A 22,070-nucleotide genomic window follows, 5' to 3' on the forward strand; every position below is an offset into this window, starting at 1 on the left:
CTTTTGACCTGGTTGCACTCATGTAACTTGGGCTGGAAGGGACCTTAGGAAGTCTCTAGTCTACCCTCCTGCTCCAAGCAGTGTTAGTGTTGACCAGTGTCAAGAGGGGTATTTTTTGAGAAGCAGAACTGCCCTAAGCCTAACTAGGGTTTTTCCCCTCTTCATAGCATTACCAAGGGAGACGGGACAGCAGGGATAGAGGGCTGCAAATTCACTGCAACCTGAGAGCAATGCCTCCAGCCCAGTGGCGCCTCCAGCTCCATGAGGGCTCTCATGTGATGGGGGAGGTCCAATAAGAGCGATGTAGGAGCAAGGTACAGGATGCAGAGCCATAGTAAAGAGCCAGCCCTGACACTGGGTCAGGGGATGGACCTTATGGGGCAGATTCGAGCAGGTCATGTGTTCTGTTTGGATCCAGGAGGTGTCATTTTGAGTTTTCCACATAAAGTATATGACTCTGGGTCTGGCTGGTTCATCTTCTGTTTGCAATGGGAACTAATCAGGAGCTCCCCAGAAAATTTGAATCGAATCTCTCCTGCAAGGGTATTTTAGTGCTACGTTTGCCATCCCGTAACTGGGGTGATGTTTAGGAATGGGGTGTTTGGGGGCAGCCATGTGACAGGGCTAGAGAGGTGATGGGTGGGATCCCCATTCACGATGTTAATCCCCAGGACAGACAGGGTCCAGAGCAACCTGATGCGGCTTAGATGTTAATCCTGCTGGGAACATAAAAAGAACCAGAGACCTTGTCTGTAGCAATTCCCAATCCACTTGTCCTAGAAATCCCCCATGTACCCCCAGCTGCCTCTGTTCTCTGTCCCTCCTCCCTGCAAGCAGAAGAGCTCAGCCATTCATCGGTTATCTCTAATCCCTTGCTAAGCCTTCCACAATCAAGAACTGTTTCAGTATTCTGCAGGTCCTGGTGATGAAGGAAGGAAGTTTGTTTCGTAATTGGATTAGCACTGCTGGGAGCATGCTCTCGTATGGCAGTGAAAGCTGGGCTGGCATGGCCCCTTAGCCCTGTGCTGCTTTGCCTGGTTGTGGGCCAGCTTGGGGCTCCGCTTACTCCTGCACAGAACTTCACTGGCCAAAAGATGTCATCTTGCCAGAAGGCAACCAAGAGGGGTGAAAGGCTGATTCAGGGCAGAATTTGAGTTTACCCTTCTTGGAAGCTGGGATGTGCTTGCTGAAACTGTCCCTCATGTCTTTCACCTTCTGGAAATGAAGCATTTTGCTTAGCATCATCAGCCTCATCACCCACCCTAGCACAAGCCATCAAGGCTTCTGAACACCACGAAGGCTGGAGAGCATCACCAGTAACTGATCTGTGTGAGACTGGGTAAAATCCTCAGATTACTGCCTCTCTGCCCTGGAAGTTCCCTTGAGCCCATGCCTAGTGATTAGTTTAAAACCCCAGCCCTAGCAGTGATGCCTAAGTTGCTTATAGGTCACTGAAAACAGAGTGACCTCTATTCTGTCTCCAACCACAGCAATCTGCAGAAGGATTAAATAACCCAACAGTTCAGCTGCTGAAGTTTATAGCAGAGAAATTTGTTCCTGATCCCTGCAGGCTACCAGGAAAATGTGAAGTGCAGCACATACAGAGCACATACATGCATGTGGCACACACACAGACCAACTGAAGGCCTCCTTTTAGATCTTGTAAAGAACAGTATGTTTGACAGAAGGGGCAAGTTTCAGTCCTTAACTCAGTGACCACCCCAGCTCAGTCCCTTTCGTATGCTTCCCCAGCATTGTCTTAAGCCGGTTACTTGGTCGTGTTACCCTGTTTGAAAATTGTCCCAAAACATCCATGCCTCCACCAAATTTTCAGTCTACACTTGCGAGCAGTTCTCTCCTTTTCCTTGCACAATTTTGCAGGCACGTCTCCGGAACAGCATGCTTGGGCAGATCTTCTGGGTGAGATCTTCCCAGTGCCTTTGTAATAATGTGTCTGTTTCCCTCCTGAAAATGCATCTCAGGCATGACAACTCCACACTCCCAGCCCTGCACTGCTTGCTATTAACATTAGTGGGGTCATCCCAAGACTAGGGTGGAGGAACCATGCTAGGGAGAGCTGAGAGACACCCTTTTTAACACAACCCATCATATACTTGATTAGGTGGTTCCTCCTCTGCTACATCCATATGTCTGACTTCCAGCATTGGAGACTGTTTGTATTGGGTTAGGTACAAATAAAACTTTTTCCTTAAATCTAACCAGCCTAAATACACTGCATCACCTTGTCATAATTATGAAAGTAAAATCATTATGTTACACTGAGACAAGGCATCTGTGATAAATTCTGTTTCCAGTTCCCCTCGTATGTGGAAGCTGGGTCTCCTTCAAAACACCCTTTTAAAGGTATGAATGTCTAGATATGTTTTAGTATCTCTTTTCACTTTCTTGGATGTGGGAGGCACATTTGCTGCATTTGTTTGCTATTTGAGCCATATCCATGTTATCCTAAATCTTGTCCTTTCACAGAGAGGTGACCTTGGTCCTTTTCTCTCCAATCTCCTGCAGCACCTCCTGGTTGAGCCTCATCTCATGCATTCAAAGTATGTCCTTAACTGGTGGCTGTGCCTCAGGCATTCTCTGTCCTTCGCATCTGACTCAGCTTGATGACCTGCACAGATACATGTCTTTCTCTTAATTTCCAGGATAAATGTATGCATGCTGAATTGTTCTCCATTAAATGGCAGTGCACTGCAAGTCCTTATCTTTGCCTGTGTGGGATCAATGGGCTCCCTGCATGTGTCCTCTCTGACTGCTCCTGTACGGGATAGACTTGCTGCACATGTACACTGCACTGTGATTTACTGCCCCTATGCAGCATTACAGCCTCTCTCTGCATGCACAGTGTCCTGATCTGTTCTCATTAAGGGTTACCTCTCTGCAAATTCACAGCATGTCTCGTTTTAGTGTGACCATGTCTGACCATGCACAACATGTCCTGATTATCAGGGAAGGCTCTTACATTTTTTTGCCCCTGTCTAGAGTGCCTTAAGTCATTATTCATACATGCCACTGCCCCTCTCCAAGGGGAACAGTCTGCCTGATTTGCCTCTTGGATTTACTGTGTATGCAGTAGGTGGGTACTCCATGTGGCATAGCGTAATTTCCATGTGCTCGTGGCATCCTAATTTTGGTTCACGCATTAGCTTCTTTCCCACACAGGTGCCTTGCAGCCTCTGGACAGGCACATACTTTGTGCTTGTGTGCAAGACACCATCATCATGTCCTGACATCAGAGCAACTCCCAGCTCTAGCTGGTAATGTGTGGTAAAGATTGCAGCCTCTGTGCTGCACTCAATTCCATTTTCCTTCCACATGCACAGGCTGTCAGAGCCTCCTCTGCCCCCATCTGCTCAGCGACTCTTGTAACCATGTCTTACAGGGGCTGAGGTGCAGCCTGGCACCTCCATCCTGCACTATCCTGGCTCATGTCCCACTCTGGAAACCGTCGGCTCTGTGGTAACCAAGTGTCCTGCCAGAGGTAATGGAGAGTGTCTCTGGTGGGCAGCAAGACTCAGTGTCTTGCTGAATGTCATTTAAGCCAGAGCCCCAAGGGCACCTCCTGCTGCTGAAGTCTTCTTAGGGGATGTTTATGGGATGCCAATGACTTTCTTCATTGACCTGTTGGCTTGAGTGACCAAAAGGGGAAAACTGGGATATCAGAGCCCCCATAAATGCTTCAGAGGGTAGTTCAGAGAAGAGTGTCGCTCGAAGTTGCAGAATGTGCCCACCCAGGCATAAAGAAAGTGAGGAAGTTGTGACTCACAGCCATGGCCTGTGTTGGCCTGTGAAGGAAGCATGGGAGAGGTAGAGTATCCCATTCCTTGCCCTGGGAAGGTTTACAGCCATGTTTGTGATGCTGGTGACCAGAGAGCTGCCAGCTGGAGTTAGCTGGGGCTGGGAAGAAGGAAATACAAGCTGAGACAGCTTCAGTTTCTTGTAAGGAAGGTAATTCCTGGTTTGTTTTTTTTTTTTTTTTGGTCGGTTGGTAGTTTGGTTTAGTTGGTATTTTCTTGTGTGTGGGGTGGACTTTTTTTTTTGTTCGTTTTGTTTGTTTGTTGGTTTGGTTATTATATTGTTTGTTTGTTTGTATCCCCAGAGGGGCTGAGCTAAAAACCATTTTGCTTTTTTCTGCTGTGACTTGTAGCTGAGCTCTCAGATGCCACAGGCTGGGGGAGGTGGTGTAGGTGGTACCAGGAAGGGCTGGAGAGTGCATTACCTACCTGGTGAGGGCTCTTGCCCTTGAGTTTGACTTCCAGCCAGTCCTGAAGGAAGCAGCACATCATATACCAGAGCAAGCAAGAGAACAAACATAGAGATGTTGCTCAGTCCCCTGTGCATCACAGACCCCGCACTGCCCCACTCAGCTGGCAGTCCCAGTGAAAATCCATCATTCAGGGCGACCTCAGACTTTGTGGCTCTGGCATTGTCAGCCCTACAGGCAGCATGGTAATTCACACTGGTAGCAGCTGTTCCCCGTGTCAGCATTGGGCAATTGCCCCTGCTGGTCTGTTCCTGCTACGTGCCATTAGCAGCAAGATCCTTCTTTTATCATCATACTTCTCATTCCATCTTGGCAGCTGCAGTAAATGTCTGTCTGTTAGCAAGTATGAATGCCTGTCAGGACACAAGGTTGGGTTTCCCTGTAGCAGGAGATGATTTTGACACACTCATGGGTTGCTCAGGTGTGGAGTGGGATCATCTCTTTTGAAGCAGGGATGGGACAGGGTCTCTCATAGTGTCACTGGGGGTACAGCCCAGCACACAGGGGGTTTCTGGGCTCAAGTGCATACTGAGTCCAGGTCATGGGGAGCTTCTCTTCACCCAGCACCCCCAAGTCCTTCTCCTCAGGGCTGCTCCATCCAGTCTATGCCCAGCCTGTGTTTGTGCTTGGCATTGCCCCGATCCAGGTGCAGGACCTTGCACTTGGCCCTTCTAGGCATCTTCCCCAGGCCAATCCCAGCTTGCTGTCTCCTCACTGTGGTATGATTCAAGACACAAATTTCCAGTTTTCTTTTCCACACAATGCCATATGCTCTCGGCTGGCTTGGGAACTGAAGCACATTAGAGGTGCTGCAGCCTGGAAGAGGTGGATAGTTGGGTGCGTGAACATGGATGATTACCTGTGTGTAGCTCCAGGAAGGTCAGCTCCCAGCTCCCATATGGCTTCTCTGTATCCAAATCTGCTGCACAAAGTGCTCCCACTGCCTTTCACTAGCTCCCTTCCCTGTCCTCAGACAGATTAACACCAGCATCCACAGTTGGCCCACATGATCCGGATCACTTGGGGGCAGAGGATGGTCACACAAGAAGTCACACAGATGATAACCACAGCAATGAGGACAACCAGATGCTTGTCTTTCAGTGGGAAAAATGCAAGAAGAAATACAGCAAGGGGGTAAGGGTGTCCTTGCTTGCCACCTACATTGAGTGCATGTTCACATGCCCAGACAGGTGATATAGGGAAGCTCACGATCTTCTGTGTGGTCTTCTCCTGTAGGAATAAAACACCAGTTTCACTCAGCTACAAATGTGACAGCTTGTACAAAAGAAGGTGGAGCAGGTTGGCAGTGGGGGAGCCACAACCTCAGCCTTGGGAATGCCTGGAGACTCCAGTTTGGAGGTTCAGGGCAGATGTCTGCTTTGCGAAAGGAGTTTGGCTTAAGTAAACAGTGAGGTAGGGGAGGCTACCAAGGGGCCCCTTCCAGTGAGTGAGAGCATGTATGCTTGGAGGAGGGACACAGAGGCAGTAGTGCAGCCCACAGTGAATTTGAAGGGTGGCCTGGGGAAGATGCCTAGAAAGGCCAAGTGCAAGGTCCTGCACCTGGATCGGGGCAATGCCAAGCACAAACACAGGCTGGGCATAGACTGGATGGAGCAGCCCTGAGGAGAAGGATTTGGGGATGCTGGATGAAGAGAAGCTCCCCATGACCTGGACTCAGTATGCACTTGAGCCCAGAAACCCCCTGTGTGCTGGGCTGTACATGGGAGCAGCAGAGCTGTTCCTCCCTCGATCTGCTGCTCAAGACCCAGAGCCTCGTGGGAGGGGATTTTCCCTCTCTGCAGTCCTGATCCAGCTCTGGGACAACAGCACAAGAGGGACGTGGAGCTGCTGGAGGGAGTCCAGAAGAGGCCATGGAGCTGCGGCGAGGGCTGGAGCAGCTCTGCTCTGGAGCCAGGCTGAGAGAGCTGGGCTGGGGCAGCCTGGACAAAAGAAGGCTCCTTAAGGGGAGACCTGAGAGCAGCTCCAGTGCCTAAAGGGGCTGCAGGAAACCTGGAGAGGGGCTTGTGACAAGGGCCTGTAGGGACAGGCCAAGGGGAATGGCTTTAACCTGCCCGAGGGGAGACTGAGCTGAGCTCCTAGGCAGAAGCTCTTCCCTGTGAGGGTGCTGAGGCGCTGGCCCAGGGTGCCCAGAGAAGCTGTGGCTGCCCCATCCCTGGCAGTGCTCAAGACCAGGTTGGACACAGGGGCTTGGAGCAAGCTGCTCCAGTGGAAGGGGTCCCTGCCCGTGGCAGGGGTTGGAACTGGAGGAGCTTTAAGGTCCCTTCAACCCAAACCGTTCTGCGATTCTGCTTCTGTGAAATCACCATGAGCAGTGTTCTACAGGCTTGGGGCGCCAGCAGCTGCCCAGGGGAGGGAACAAAGGAGCCCTGGAGGGAGCGGGAGGATGAAAGAGCCCCGCTCGCGGCCAAGCACTCCTGGCTGCCGCCGGAAAGCGGCTGCCACCTGCCGGGCGCTGGCGGGAGTCGCAGGGCCGGGCAGCGCCGGGCTCGGGCCTCTCCGGTGGCGGACACTCGCGGTGAGGCTGCGCGGGGCGGGGCCGGCGTGGGGTAATGGCGGCGGTGGGGGCCATGGCGGAGACGCGGCTGCGGCGGAAGCAGCTGCTGAGCGCGGAGGAGGCGGAGTTGTTCGAGCTAGCGCAAGCGGCGGGGAGCGGACTGGATCCGGAGGTGTTCCGGTGAGCGGAGAGGCGGCCGCCGGCGCTCTCGCTGGCCTCTGTCTCCTCTGACCTTTGTCCCGCTGGCCGCTGTCCCCTTAGGGTGCTGCTGGATCTGTTGCGCATGAACGTGGCGCCGCTCGCCGTCTTTCAGGTGCTGAAGTCTATGTGCGCCGGACAGCGGCTGCCGCCGGGACTCGAGGGCTGCCCTCCCGCCGCGCAGGCCCTGCTCCCCTCCGACACGCGAGGTAGGCCGCGGGCAGGGCCGGGCGGCGGGCTGTGGGACGGTGGCGGGTCCTGACCCCATATCTCCTTGCGTAGGGCCCCCAGAGGACGGCCGGGCCCCCTTCTCTGCTCTGCGGCCGCCGCGGGTCGGGGCGCGCCCCCCCCAATCCCGTGGTCCCCCCCCCACCTCTGCTCGCTGGCTCGCGGCCTCCCCTGGCCTCCCGCCGGCCGCGCCGCCCGTGCCGCCACGGGGATGGGTCCGCGGGCCGGGCAGCCGGGCCCGCGGGGAGGCTCGGCCGGCCACCGGGGTCCCCGTTCGATGTGAACGTGGGGCCGGGGCCGGCGCCGGCGGGGACTTTGCGCGCACCCTTTGGTCTTACTTCCTATTTTTTGTAGCAGCGCAGGGGGCCGGGTGAGGAGGAGCTGTACGGCGTGGCCGGGGAGAGGTTGCTTCAGTCGTTTGTGCTGGGTTTTGTAGCTTCCTGCCTAGGACTCCGTGACTTCAGCAGCAACAAACAACAAACCCCTTAGTGCACAGTGTTATACAATGCTGCTTTGTATCTAATGCAAAAAAAAAAAAAAAAAAAACAACAAAAAAACCACACCAAATCGAAAAAGAGGAGTTTCTGGTACATTAGGAATCCTCAGAAAATGAGAGGAGCAGTGATGCTGCTCCATCCCCATACAGCACAGTGGCTTCTGCAGCTTGTCCAGAGGTTTCTTTCTGTGGGAATGTGAAATGGGCGGCACTGTGGGGATTGTTGGCTGAAATAGCAACTGCTTGTGAATGTAATTATCTTCCGTCATTGCCTTAATCTCGATGGACAGTAGCAGATGTAGCCCTAAAGCTGAGCCATATATATTTATCTTATTTCAAACCAGTTCTAGTAAAACTTTCACTGACCCCCTGAACTTCCTGAAATGAGTTTTGGCTTTTAGTTTACAACCTCTGTGGATTAATTCCAAAAGGTTTGAAAAGAAGTAACTAAAACAAGCTTGTCACTAAGCTTAAATTCACTGCAGAAAGGCTCTCATTTGTCTTGTATTCAGAAACAGCAGAAAGGGGCAGTGGCCAAAACAGAAAGGTTTTGTGATTATACTCTGTGGTTGCCAAGAGCAAAATTTCATGCTGAAAGCTTGCTGCTCTACCAGTAATGTCTCACCCAGCGGGAGCCTAGAAATGGATGAGGTCAAGTTGAATCGTATTGTCGTGTCCTGTTCTTCTTCCTTGCTCTCCCTGTTTCAGGGTGAAAACTGCTGTAGCTGATGGGTCTCTGTTGCCCCATGATAAATTTTGAGGCAAAGCTTTAGAAAGGAATTATCAGCTGGGAAGACAGAGAATGGGGCAAGAAAGGAAAGCTTTGTCAGCAAGGTAACTGGGGTAGTGTGGGGGGAAAGTAAGGTTTCCCACTCATTGTAGTGTACTACTGCTTAGTCTCTCTGCTGAAACTGCCTTGATGGTAGGGGCTGTTTACTCTCATAGCTGTGCTTGTACGTTTGGTGGTAAGTTCTGAATGAAGTGAAGGTGAAAGGTAAGAAAGACCAACTATAAGCAGTCAGTTTTAGGGCAAGAACTGTTATGCCACACTCTGAGGCACCCTTACAACAGCAGAGCCTCCTGCTCTAGGTATGAATTCCCACATGATAAGTGGGTGAGACTTACTTCATGGAGCAGCTATACAGAGACTGAGAAAGTTTGCTAAAGCCCAGATGGGAATTGGAATGTGTGGATAAAGTGTCCAGGACCCCACAGAAACCTGGACAAGTTCTGCTTTGTCAAGAAAGAAGGCACCTGGCTGAGTCCTTTTTTGCCAGCAAAAAGAAGGAGGTACAGCAGCATGCTGTTTGTGTACCATGTTGAGAGGAAAAAATGTCAGAAAAGCACCAATTTTGAAGCAAGGATGCTGTGAAATTTTGCTCTCTTCTTCTTTTGCTTTGTTGGTGCTTCAAGTGTGATGGGCCACTCAAACTGTGAAACAACTTTGGTAAGGCTTTTTGCTCCCGTATGTCTGTTAGAATCATAGAATCATAGAAGTAGCTTTTATTCTCTCGTGTATGCTGTTTGTGTGGTACTTCTTGTAAAAATCAGACTTTTTCCTAGCAGTGGGCTACTGCCATGAGCTAGTTTTAGCTGGTAGTAGGCTGGCTCAGGTTTGAAATGGTCTAATGGCAACTTTCTTGTTAATGAGCATTAAATTCCTCAAGAGGAAAAGCCTGTGTCATTCCAGGGTGCTCATTCTGCATGTTTAGCTGAGCATCTACTGGTCCAAGATGATGCCCAAGTCAGATTTCAGTCCTAGTGTGTCCAGCCAGACTTTCCTCTCCATAGTTTCCTTTCAGAATTGACACGCTGATATTCTCAAGTGCACTGGGAAAAGCACTCCAAGGGCCAAGTGTAGTGAAGTTGAGAGAAAGATGATGTTAGCTCTGTGTTGCTCATAGTAAATATTCACATTATTAGTTTGGCCTTCAGCATCTTCTGTTGCTGCTTTATTTCACAATGTTAAAATAAGTTTCAGGGCTAGCTGACGCACTGAGATCACTGGATCATACGTAGCTTACTGAAGCAGGAGAATTGTGCCCATCAAGCCACAGTTTCACTGCAGACGTGGTGGTGAAACATTAAATGCTGAGCTTGCATTTGCTCCCTTTGCAAGCTGGTGCTTAGTAATGTGGTGGTAAAGGGGCACTTTGTCCTCTTCTCCCTCATCACCCTCAGTCCTGACCAAATTCAGATATGCAGCACTTGCATGCCTTGTCAGAAGGTTTAGTCTTCCCCAACGGTGTTGGTGTGTTTTTGTTTTGCAGAAGCTTGTGCTGTATTGGTGCTGTAAGTCACTTTGAATGAAAACTTCTCTTTTTAGTTTTTATCAGCCCAAGTGACTTTGCTGTCATCCAGCACCCACTGATATCAGCTAATTCCTTTTGTGAATGAAATCACCATTGAAAAGTTAACTCCCTCAGAAAATTCTTTGAGCAGAACATAAGCTCAGCAGCAGCCTGTCACAACCTTAGTCCCGCATCCTCATTCCTGTGAGTATAAGTACTGGTAAGATCTCCTTAATATTGAGAAGAGGACACATTTTATCTAGCTCTCCTTGTGGGAATGTTTTTGTAGCCTCTCAGATGGAAGGCAGGTGTCTGTGCTTGCTGTGATTTATTCAAAGGAGGGGCTGTGTTAGCTTAGTGCCTGGCCTGACCTAAGATAGGCATCTGGTGCAAGTGAACAAGCTTTTGCAGCTTTGTGCAAATTTTGACTAGCTTATGTCTGACTGCAGTGCCATGTAGACAGTCGGAGCAGTATGCCTGGAGAGTCTGAGGAGGATATGTAGGACTCCTGGCAGAAAGTCATGAACACAAGTGGGTGTCCAGAGAGATCTCTCAATCTGTGGAAATTGGTAATGATATAAAGCAGAACTGGCCCATCAGTGCCAGTCTTGTCCATTTTACTGGACCCCCTTTGGCCGAATTAGGATTTGAACTATCTAGCTCAATGTGGGATCTTGTTTTACCATAGCCTTTGGGGAAAAGTGTGTTCCTGAAATAAAGATCCCATTAAAATCAGCATACCTTTATCAGAGTAATTTTCTTTCCTCCAGCTGCAGAAGCAACCAGCTGGCTTAAATTGAAGAGGAGGAGTAATGTCTCCTCAGTCATTGAGCTTCCTAGTTTTGGTCACAGTCCAAGTCAGTTGTTAAGGAGTTGGGTAAGTGCTACTAGGGTTACTGGGGGTGTCCTCTAGGCTGGATCTGTTCTGCAAGAGTGTTTGGCTTGCCTTGCCTCCTTTCCCTTTAAGGAGCTGCTGCAGGGAAGCTGTGTCTGCTTTTGGCCCTGCTGTCTTGTAGGAAGATGCTGCTTCCATTTAAGAGGGAGATGGTGTTGCTGCCATGCAGGGCTGGGCATTTGGAAATGGGAGATGCACTGTCTGCATAGCTGGGACTTGTGTGTGCTGATAAAGCCAGAGCTCCTTGTGCTGATAAAAAAAAAAAAAAAAACAACAAAAAAACAGTGGTTGTCTTATATAAGCTTGCCAAGTTGCTTTGCACAGTGTCCTTCAGCTCTGTGTATCTACTCTTTACCCTATGCTTTCTCCTTTGTTGAAGACAGACTAGTGGCTGAAGTAATCCAGGTCTCACTAAAGATTAGGCAAGACTGCTGTGGTCAAATTTTAGCACTAATGGTGTGATACTTGCTTTGGCTTCTCAGCCCATTGTGGTGCAGGGAGGTTTTTTAAAGCAGCTAAAAAAAGACTGTTACTGCATTTCTGAACAACATTATTGGTGTTCGGGGGTGCCCCTGGTAGTTATGTCCGCTGTTTTTACAGCTAAAGCAACAGAGTCTAATATGAATTACTTTATTTTGCATCTTCCCATGGAATGTAACCATGGTGTTCTGCATGGAGCTGTGTTTGCTGGTAACTGAATTAATGATAACTGGCTCCAAATTACTGTGTTGTGTACTGAAGCATCCCATTTGGCATACAGATACAACATAATGCAAGCTGCATTCCAGACGGTTCCTTGACAGTTGTTTATCTGGAAGGGGAAAAGCTGATTTTGAAGAGAAGGCTTAGGCATTTAGGTGTGAGGAGGAAGTGTGCATACCCGTTGGGATGGTGGCGTTGGTTTTGTCCTAGCCCAAGTGTTTTCCATAAAGTTACATCCCAGAGCTTTGCACCAGCTTATTTCCCGCGCTAAAACTGTTGTTTAGCTTTTCAAAGTTCTGTCTCCACTGGGGGCCTCTCACCTGGTCTATGGATTTTAAGGCTGTGAGGAATCATTGCAGCTTCCTGTTCTGCATAGCAGGCGTCAGAATGCTTTCCTACCCTGAGAAATGCTGTGTCGCATTTAGGTGACTGTTAGAAAGGCCACTGAGCTTGGGGAAGTCATGGGCACGGGGAAGAGTTTGCAGGGCATGTTTTTCTTGTCTGTGTAAGAATATGCTTTTGAGAATCAGAAGTCCTCCTGTGCCCCTGGATTTGTAATGACTTTCTTCCTGTGCAGATACTTAGGTATGATCAAGGTCTGTTGTGTGGTTATTTTCTAAACATCCCTCTGACTACTATGCAGCTTGTTGCCAACTTTGTCCTCTCTGTGTGTACCTTTTGCCATCCTTGTTTTTGTAGTCTTCTCTGTTCATCTTCTTACCGCTTATTTCTTGCGCTTTCTCTGTGTTGTCCATCTTCAGCTGTGGTCAGACTTCTGGGATGATGACTGTCGCTGTATGAGCCTGCAGTGTCTGCCATCACTCTTGGGTACTGCTTGCTTGCAATGCATTCCTCTGCTTTGCATTCCTCTGGTACTCACCTTCCACTTACTCAGCCTTGTTTTGTCTCAGGGGATAACACTGTCCTAAGTGTGGTGGTGAAAAGTAGTAAAATGAGGAGCAACCAGGAAGATGTGAGGATTTGTAGGGGAATAGCTAGTGCATGTCATCTTGATGAGTGAATAAGAAAGGATCTCCTGTGGCTCTGCTGAGCATCCTTGAAAGGAGCCATCACTCAAAAGAGCAGGAGAGGTGATCAAAAACCTTGTCTTCAGTAGACCAAACACTTCATAGGTGGCTAAGTTGGCAGCCTCTCAAAGTAACATTGATATTCTATGATTCTGTATTAGAGTAAAAGGAGAATCCATCCATCGTGTAGATGAGAATGAAGTATTATTTCAGAGAGTTGCCTTGGAAAAGGATTGTCAGATTGATAAGACTAGTACAGACCTCTGCTCTGGAAGGAGGGAATTGTTTTGTATATTAAACCACCTTCAGTCATCTTAGAATCATAGAATAGTTAGGGTTGGAAAGGACCTCAAGATCATCTAGTTCCAACCCCCCTGCCTTGGGCAGGGACACCTCACACTAAACCATCCCACCCAAGGCTTCATCCAACCTGGCCTTGAACACCACCAGGGATGGAGCACTCACAGCCTCCCTGGGAAACCCATTCCAGTGCCTCACCACCCTAACAGGAAAGAATTTCCTCCAATCCCCCAATCTAAACTTCCCCTGTTTAAGTTTTAACCCATTACCCCTTGTCCTGTCACTACAGTCCCTGATGAAGAGTCCCTCCCCAGCATCCCTATAGGCCCCCTTCGGATACTGGAAGGCTGCTATGAGGTCTCCACGCAGCCTTCTCTTCTCCAGGCTGAACAGCCCCAACTTTCTCAGCCTGTCTTCATATGGGAGGTGCTCCAGTCCCCTGATCATCCTCGTGGCCCTCCTCTGGACTTGTTCCAACAGCTCCATGTCCTTTTTATGTTGAGGACACCAGAACTGCACACAGTGCTCCAGGTGAGGCCTCACAAGAGCAGAGTAGAGGGGCAGGATCACCTTTTTCGACCTGCTGGTCATGCTTCTTTTGATGCAGCCCAGTGTATGGCTGGCTTTCTGGGCTGCAAGCGCACACCGAAGCCGGCTCATGTTCATTTCTCATCGACCAGCACCCCCAAGTCCTTCTCCTTGGGCTGCTCTGAATCTCTTCTTTGCCCAGTCTGTAGCTGTGCCTGGGATTGCTCCGACCCAGGTTCTTACTTGATGTATGAAACTGAGATATTTGAGCACCTAAAGAGTCTCATCAGTATCTTGAATAGGATATGGGACTTCTGTAGTGATACCTAGTAAAACTGTTGAATACCAGACCTGTTTGGAAGAAACAGGCTTGCTGAAGAAGAGTCTTAAATTCTGTACAGGTGATTTGTAGGCCTGTGTAGGTCCCCTCTTACTTTGTATTCTCTTCTTTCTCCGAATCCTTCTCTTCAAATGAGAGTTTGCAAGAGAAAAACGTGCTTAAATAATGACCCTCTGCTTAATGCATACTTAAGGTCTTAGTTATTTGGAAAGTAGTTAACTTATTTGGAAAGTGCATTTGAGAACCATTTTTTTTTTTTTCTCTTTTCCCTCCTCTTCCCCTGTTTCAAAACAATTCAGCTGGATTTCTTCAGACATTTTGCCATTTTCTCCTGCTGTTTTACTCTGTTAGGGAGACTGCTGTAGCAGGGGTGATGTTTTGGCTCTGGAGGGAGTATATTAGCTGTTCAGGATATGGCAGCAGCTTTAAAGATCTGAGAACCTCCCAGTTTGTATTGCAAAAGAGGGCTAATTGTGATATTTATGTAAAGATGAGAGCAAGACTCTGCAGGGCAAACCTGGCAGTCTGGCAAAAAATTGAATATAATGAGCCACAGACATACTGGGACCGCTTTGGGGAGTGAAGCCTAGCTGTATCCCAGGTTTTTCCATGGTCAGGATGTGATGAGATTTGAAATGGGTCACATCGTTATGCACATTTTGGATGATCAGGCAAAAGGTGTCTGTTTAAGCCTCTAGGTAACACATAGTGATTATGAAAAGGAAGGACTTTGCTCTTATAAGGCATTTATTATTTACACCTAAAGCTTGTCTAGAAAGGCCAGCTGGTTTACTATGCCCAGCAAAAGCCTTACTGGGAGACAGAAACAGGAAGTAGGATTTTTGAGAATGTAAAAGTACCCCTGCAGTTGTTCTAGCCCATAGTCACTGCCAATATGCATGACAGGAGATATTTTGAGATAGCTGCAGCCCTGGTATGCCTGACTGTGTTATAAATAAATGTATCAATATCCATTTATTTATTTATTTATTTGCCAGTGGGAGGAAAATCTGTCGTCCCTGGTACTGTTTAGAGGCAGGAAAGGATCCCCTGGGGAAAACAGTAGGGTTGAGTAGAGGAGACTGAAAAAGAAGAGCTTTAGATTTCCACTTCTGAAAGCATATTTGGGGTTGGGATTCCTTTCCTAAATCTGATTGGTCTTTATTTGCTTCCTTGCTTGACACAAGAAGGTGCTGCTTCTTCTGTCTGCTATTTAAGGCTTTGTCTTCTTGCCGTGTGCCACCTTGCAGACTCCTATCCCAGTATCTTGTGGTGGTCTTCCAGAGGTGACCATAGCTTTTTTGTCTTGGTTTTGTTGAGGTGATGAGCATGATTGTGTTCAGTGAGCAGCCTGATCACAGTGGGCACTGCTATTTTTAAATGGGGGAGTCAGCACTCAGAGGTAGGTCTGGCACACTTCTGCCGCTGTTTGCATGCAAACTATGCCTGGCTCTAGAGGAGATAAACACTCTGCTTCTTCTGGAGTCATCTTTGGGGAAGGAGGTATGATGATTAGGCTTTTGGCTTGTCTCTTGCATCTGTAGCTATTTGAGCTGCAGTTGTTCTATGATAATCGGACACATAGGACATCTTGTGTCACCAAGGAAAATATCAGTGGAATCCTTTTGTTCATCTGTAGTACTTGAATTGCGCAGTTTGTGGATGTTCAGCTGCTGTTGTGCTTTGTGTTAATTGGATCTGTTATCTCTGGTAGTGTTTTAACTGGTAGAATTGTACAAGCCATGCCTGTCCTCATGCACTTCATGAGCTATTCTTGATTGGTTCATGGGTCATGCTTCCAAAATCAGAGTTGATTTTTATGCTATTGAAGTAACTGTTTTGTTTTATTGTGATTTTTGAGGCTAAGAGAATGGATGGCATGTGCTTTGAGTGCAGCTTCTGCTCAGTAAAGTGATTCTTCCCAGGTTGTTTCAGCTAGATCAGACCAAGGGCCTGACTACTAGTAGTCCTTAATGGTGCAGTTGTTTTATGTGTGCAGGTGGTTAGAGTTGTACACAGTCTGAGGACCTGTCCTCTTACTGGGTAGATGCATGTGAGAAAAGGGAGGGCATTCACCCGTGGAGATGTCCTGGGTTGCTAAAAGCATCGTGGTGAACTATGTTTTTTTTTTTCCTGCCAGTTTTTCTCTTGCATACCATGAGATAATGTATTGCCTTTGTGCAATTTGTGTTCGTGGGCAATACTTGCATTAGTGAAACTGCTTAAAGTGCTTCAGCTGCAAAGAAAGATTGCAGTTCTGGTTGGTTGGCGTGGGATAATAACTGCTGGCAGATCACAGTGTGGCTTACAAAAAGGGACTTTTTTAAAAGCGCATGACTTGGCTGGGGTAAGTGGACATATTTTGCTACCCTGGTCTGTCAAATTTTACAAATATGAAGTGGCTACATACTCGGAAGTTCTTGGGTTGTCGTTCTGGTGCTGCAAGGTATTGTGTTATTGATGTAGGTCCTGTTCTCAGCTGCTCCAAGGAGACAGGGTGGTTTGGTAAGTAAAACAGACACAGCTCCAGCCTGGTGCTGTCCGTAGCACAGATGATCCAAGATGATGATTTCCAAACCATGCCTGTGGAGACTTCAGTGTGTGGAGTAGCTGTTGGTATTCTGAAAGTTGCTCTGATAACGATTGCTAGAATATCACTCTTCATTTAATTGTGTGCACATAACTACAGTAGCTGCAGCTCACTGTATTCTTGTGCTTTGTTTCCTTCTTGCTGTTAATAATTTTTCATGATGCCTCTTGGAGCTTGCTACCCTTACTAAAAGCTGTGACCATTTTCCTCAGGTTCCTTTTATTTTTACTGTCTTTCTTAATGAGAGTCCTACTTCTCATCTGAAGTAGTTCTGTCCAGTGCCAGGAAAAGTCAGTCTTCCTCACTTATCCCCTCCTGTCATTTGTTTGAAGCCCACCTTAGTCTGTTCCTCTCTCCTCTAGCTGAATCGAGTGGGGTGAGCTACATGCCCCTTGCCTCCCTCATCTTCTTTCTACCCATTGCTTCTCTCTGCTGTCACATTGTATTTTAGGGATAGTCATTTGTACCTACAAAAGGATAATTATCTTCTGAACACAATAAGAAAATTTCTAAGTCCTGTGTAGGAGTCTGAGCTCCTGGAAACCCCAGAAAATTATAGGGAATCCATACTTGCCCATCAGGTTACAGCATGACATGGAAGGTTTCTGATCCAGAAATGTGCCTGCAGGCCTCAGAAACTGGTGGACACTGACACATCAGTTTACTTACCCCAGTCCTGAGGTATTAAATACTCTCCATGTTCTTCCTGAAGTGCTGTTTGCAGTGCTGGTGTTCCTACACCAAATGAAAGCAAGGTTTTAAAAAATGAAGTAGCTGGTTATTTTGCAGGTTAAACTTGATGAAAATTAAGTATGCTTCTACTGCAACTTGTTTTGGTTTTGTGACCCTGATACCTCTGAGCTGAATTCACAAATTCACCTTCTGTGCTTGATACTGGATACATTTGGGACATCTAATACAATTTTGCCTTGTGCATGATTTCCGAAGGCATGTGGTCTGGGTGACATGTAGGATTGGGACTTGAAAATTAATGTATGTTTTTGTTTATTCAGGGAGAAATAAAAGCAGTTCTGCTGTCAGCGGGACCCAGGTTCTAGCAGAAAGAAGCAGCCGGGAAGGATCTGCCCAGAGGATGCCTCGGCAACCCAGTGCAAGCCGGCTGCAGAAAACAGGAGCTTCTGGAAAGAACACTGGAGGAGGCAGCAGTACCTAAACAAGGCCTTGAAACTGATGTATTTTGATGCTTGGCAATGTATATAAACCATTTGGTAAAGCAGCTTGTTTTGTGTATGTTAACCTGACAAATGTGGTTTGTAATGTATGGAAGGGAGCTGTTGTTTCTTATTTCCAAAACTTCTTTTGGCAACGCAGACTGCTAGGTATTGTTGAACCACTTCCCTCTGCCCTTGCCTTAGGGTGTGGTTCCACCAATCTATTTCACTTTCACACTCTCTAATGGCTCTCAACCTTTCAACATCCTCCCTCAGTTCAGCCACCTGCCTGAGCAGGTCATTTATTTGCTCACAGCGAACACAAGCAGTGTCACTGGCTCCCTCCAATACAAGTGCCAGGCTCAGGCATTCGCTACAGCCAGAGACCTGCACAGCTGCATGTCTGCAGGAAGGCTCAGTCTGGATACCCACATTAGTACTCACTACAGCTTTCGATCGTGTTGTAACCATGATCTATCTGGTCAATCAATCCTTCAAGGCCCGCCTGGACAAGTTCCTGTGTGATGTACTGTAGGTTACCCTGCTCTTGCAGGGGGGTTGGACTAGATGATCTTTTGAGGTCCCTTCCAACCCTTGGGATTCTGTGATTCTGTGATTGGCTGAAGGCACGTGGGACAAAGAGCCTGAAGTAATGCTCAAGTTGCTCCAGAGAAGTCATGACTCATTTTATAAGCCAGTGCTTCTTGCTGCCTCTTTCTCTAAAATCCATTTTGATATGTTGATGCTGTTGTAGCAGCAGAAAGTCTGGTTGGCTGCATTACGAGGTGAGGTATATCATACGTTAGTGTCACTGAGCCCTCCAGTGATGGTAGTTTGTGCTGGAAACCTGACTCTGGTGGTGGTGTGTTCTTGTACTAAAGCTGGTTTGCCCTGTTCTTTCATGTGCATGCTTACTTGGGGTTTAGCTCCTTAATCTGAAAACCAGTTTGACCTATCACATAGCATAATTGCACAACATTCCAATGATGCTAATGTGATTATTAACTTATAAAGTATTACAAACACCTTTGCCTAATGGGCCAGGTTAAATCAGGAGATTGTGCTGGATAAGGGAGAGAATAGTTTCACCGTTCAGTGTAAGGTACATGCAGGTGACTAAAACAGTTTAAGTGGATTTGTTAGAGCTTTAGTGTTGCTGATCACTGTTGTGTACGCAGGCAGTGGAGTTGTCTGCTATGGCCTTGGTTAGCTCAGGAGTTGCTAGTGACATCCATTTTGCTAATTAGGAGCAAGTGCCTCCATTCTTTGTGAGGGATAGATGGTGTTACATAAACTCAAGGAGATCTTACTAACCTGATTCAACATGTGCTAAAATTTCTTCCTGACCAAAGGAAAAGAATGCTGGAGAGTACAGTACTCTTCTGCACAAGTTTTTGTGCACAGTATTAATGATGCTCAGATAATCCTACTTTATAGATTCCTCTTGCAGATTAGTCTGCTCTTTTCCTCCCTCTCTGACTAGACCTGAGGCTGTTGTTAAGGAAGATGGTTATGTTCACAGCCCATGGCATTCACGAAAGACTTGCTCCTGTGTGTGCTCTCCGTGGACTGCAGTTCCTTCCAGGAATACTTGTTTGCTCTGGCAGGGGCCCCTCTGAGTGTCTGCTACCGTGTAGTTCTCTCCACAGGCTGCAGGGGACAGCCTGCCCTTTCATTTCCATGGGCTGCAGGGAAATCTGCTGGCAGCATATCCTGCCACTCCTCCTGCTCTGCTCGTAGTGTTAGCAGGATTGTTTCTTCTATATTTCTTTTCCTCACTCTGGGTAGAATTTTGTCATTTCTTAAATACGTTTTTATAGAGGTGCAACTTTTGTAAAGAAAGCCACCTTGGTTGCTCAGCCAGGGCCACCCCTGCAGCATCCCAGCCTTGCCATGTAAATCCAATACATCCATCTGTGGAGATAAGAATTTTTCAAGGGTATGAGTATCTCCTGCGTTGATCTTGTAAGAGAATATATCTACTCCCCCTAAAACAACCTCCAAAGCTCTACTGGGAAGCTGTAAGTTGAATTTGCTGGTGAAAAAGAGCAGCTGAAGGGCTGGGTTTTTTTTTTTTCTGAGAACAGTCATTGGTGCTTTTATCCCTAGAACAGGTGTGAGCAGACTTGAGATGTGACTGAAACCTCAGTGCAGTATATTGACCTTCTTGGGAATAAGTACCTACCAAACATTTTTTTTACCTGAATGTTCACTGCCTCCTCTCTTTTTAACTAATTCCATACTTGTGTTTCTTTAATTTATCCCTCTTCAGCTTGGGACACCTCCTACGGTGTAGCTACCCGTCTATATCCAAGCTTCCACCACATCCTCCTGAGCTCTACTGCCTGCTGCTTTTTTCCTGATGTCCAGTTTTCCTGGCAGGCTGTCCTGGTCTCCTTCCTCAACTACCTAGCTGAATATAAATGCTCAGTGCATGCTTTTATATCTGCAGCAGTTGAGGCACCCTGGAGCTGGTGTTGCTTTGGAGCACCTTGATCTAAGGGGTTCTCCACTGTGCCCAGCATGCCTGCTTTCTGTGTGCAGTAGCTGCCTTGGTGGACGCTGTGAGAACAGTAGGAATAACTTTCTTTGACTTACGCTTTTCAGTATGGTCTGGTGACCCTGCAGCCTCACTGAGGAGATGGGCCTGTTTGGGTGGACTATAGGATGAATGGCAAGTTGGCTGAGCTGCAGCTGAATTGAGAGTGCAGATAACTGACACAGAAGGGTGCAAAGAAAGGGGCCTCATCTTGCTTCAGACCAACCTAAATCTTCTCAGGTGTGATGGTGGCAGAGCACAGGGTGTGTTCTCAAGCAGGTGTTGGAGCAGCTGTCACTGCCAGGGCAGAGGCTTCAGCCCAGGTTTTGAATGGCAAATGAAACCCTACAAGTCTCAGGGTGTGCCTGGGAGTGCCTGGGGCCTCCCCCTGAGGCTGGCAGAGAGGGTCTTCGCTGCTGGAGGTGTGGCGGTGGTATTGGAGACTTGCATTACTACTTGGAGCAGTTACAGGAGGAAGTCAGCAGGGTAAGCAGTTTCAGGGAGCACCAGAAAGACTATGTTCTCAGACCCTGCACTTCAAGATCCGTGGACCTCAGCTGTAGTGGGATGACAGGCAGAGTCTGTAGCAGATTGTAAGTACAAACTGCAGGGAAGGCAAGGGCTGGAAGCTGGTGACTTCTGCCACTGAGAGGGAGGCTCCTGCTCCACCTGAAGGCTTGCAGCAGTGGAACAGGTTCACTGTCCTCAAAGCTGAGGAGGAGGTGGGTGTGCTTTCAAATGAGTTGTCTGGGCAGACCAGCTCAAATCATGCAAGGAGGAAGCACCAAGTGATAGTTGTGGATGTGCCCCTGCTGCAGGGTGTGACTTGACTTGTCAGGAGAAGTGCACTACTTGCTGTTGGGCCCAGATCTGTGGTGCTGTGGGGACAAGTGGATGAAGCTGCCTACAGACAGTTGAAAGCAGTCTCACTGGAAGCATGACCCTGCTCCTCATGGGGAGAGTTTTACCACCCTGATATATGCTGGTAGTACAACACAGGAGGGCATAAGCAATCCAGGAGGTTCCTGGAGAGCATCAATTACAGCTTCCTTCTCCGTGTGATAGAGCAGTTAATGAGGAGAAGTGTTTTTCTGGATCTCATACTTGTCAGCAAGAAAGGGCTCATCAGGGGTATGGAGGCCAAATGTAGCCTTTGCTGCAGTGACCATGAGATGGTGTTCAGGGTCCTGAGGGGAGGTAGCTGGGCAAAAGTCAAGATCACAATGCTGGACTTCAGGAGAACAGACTTTGGCCTCTTTAGCTATCTGCTTGATACAGTCCAATGGGATAAGGCCCTGGGAAGGAGGCCCAAGAAAGGAGGTTGATACTCAAGGATCACTGTCATGCTCAAGAAGGATCCATCCTGACACCCCAGAGCTGCATCCCATGCCTGAGCTCCAGCTGCATCCCTGACAACCCCTCTTAAAGCCACATCCTCATGTCTGGCCCCTCTCACAACCTCATGTTTGTTTCTTCCAGGCCCTGCAGAGCTGAAGATGCTCCTGTGGAGTTGCAGTGAGCTGCAGCAGCTGGGGCCTGGCTGGATGCAGTCCCCTGGGGCAGGAGAAATCCACCATGGCACCTCAGCCTCAGTGTCCTGGGCTGGCAGGGTCCAAGGTAATTCCAGTGTTGAGGGCTGTGGTTCTCCTGAGGTTGCTGCAAGGGGCACTCTGGAACAGGATGGGATGTGGGCTGGCACAGAGAGGAGAAAGAGAGCCCAGAGCAGATAGGGACAGATGCTAACGCTGGTCTTTCCTGTCCGCTTCTTCCTGGAATTGCTGCAGTGGCAGGAGACAGTGATTGAACATGTTGCAGAAAGAAGTGGTGTGTTGGGGAAGGCACACTGTTCCTATTGGAAAGGTCTCTGTGGGATGGCTCTTACAGGGCATCCTCCATGGGTGCATGATTTGGGGCTGGTGGATGCAGGGTTCCCCCCAGGAGCATCCACCAGGGCTGGCATCCAGGG

At 48.2% G+C, this 22,070-nt stretch overlaps 1 protein-coding gene across 4 annotated transcripts in view; it reads left to right on the forward strand.

Annotated features, from left to right (window-relative positions):
- Positions 1-6,814: 6,814 nt before the first annotated feature.
- The window catches only part of LOC136019069 (mitotic-spindle organizing protein 2B-like), a 28,825-nt gene continuing 13,569 nt past the window's right edge, over positions 6,815-22,070 (forward strand). For 2 of the 4 annotated variants that reach the window (XR_010614733.1, XR_010614732.1), the window contains exons 1-3: positions 6,815-6,977; positions 7,059-7,204; positions 17,407-17,622. Coding sequence is in view for 1 of the 4 variants with exons in the window: in XM_065688840.1 (XP_065544912.1) it covers positions 6,853-6,977; positions 7,059-7,204; positions 17,407-17,567 (432 nt within the window). In the remaining 3 variants the exon portion in view is untranslated. Of the gene's footprint in view, positions 6,978-7,058; positions 7,205-17,406; positions 17,631-21,583; positions 21,722-22,070 lie in introns of those variants that run through there. The other 2 variants (XR_010614731.1, XM_065688840.1) reach the window with 2 other exon arrangements.

Source organism: Lathamus discolor, chromosome 8 (assembly GCF_037157495.1).
Source record: "Lathamus discolor isolate bLatDis1 chromosome 8, bLatDis1.hap1, whole genome shotgun sequence".
Lineage (NCBI taxonomy): Eukaryota > Metazoa > Chordata > Aves > Psittaciformes > Psittacidae > Lathamus > Lathamus discolor.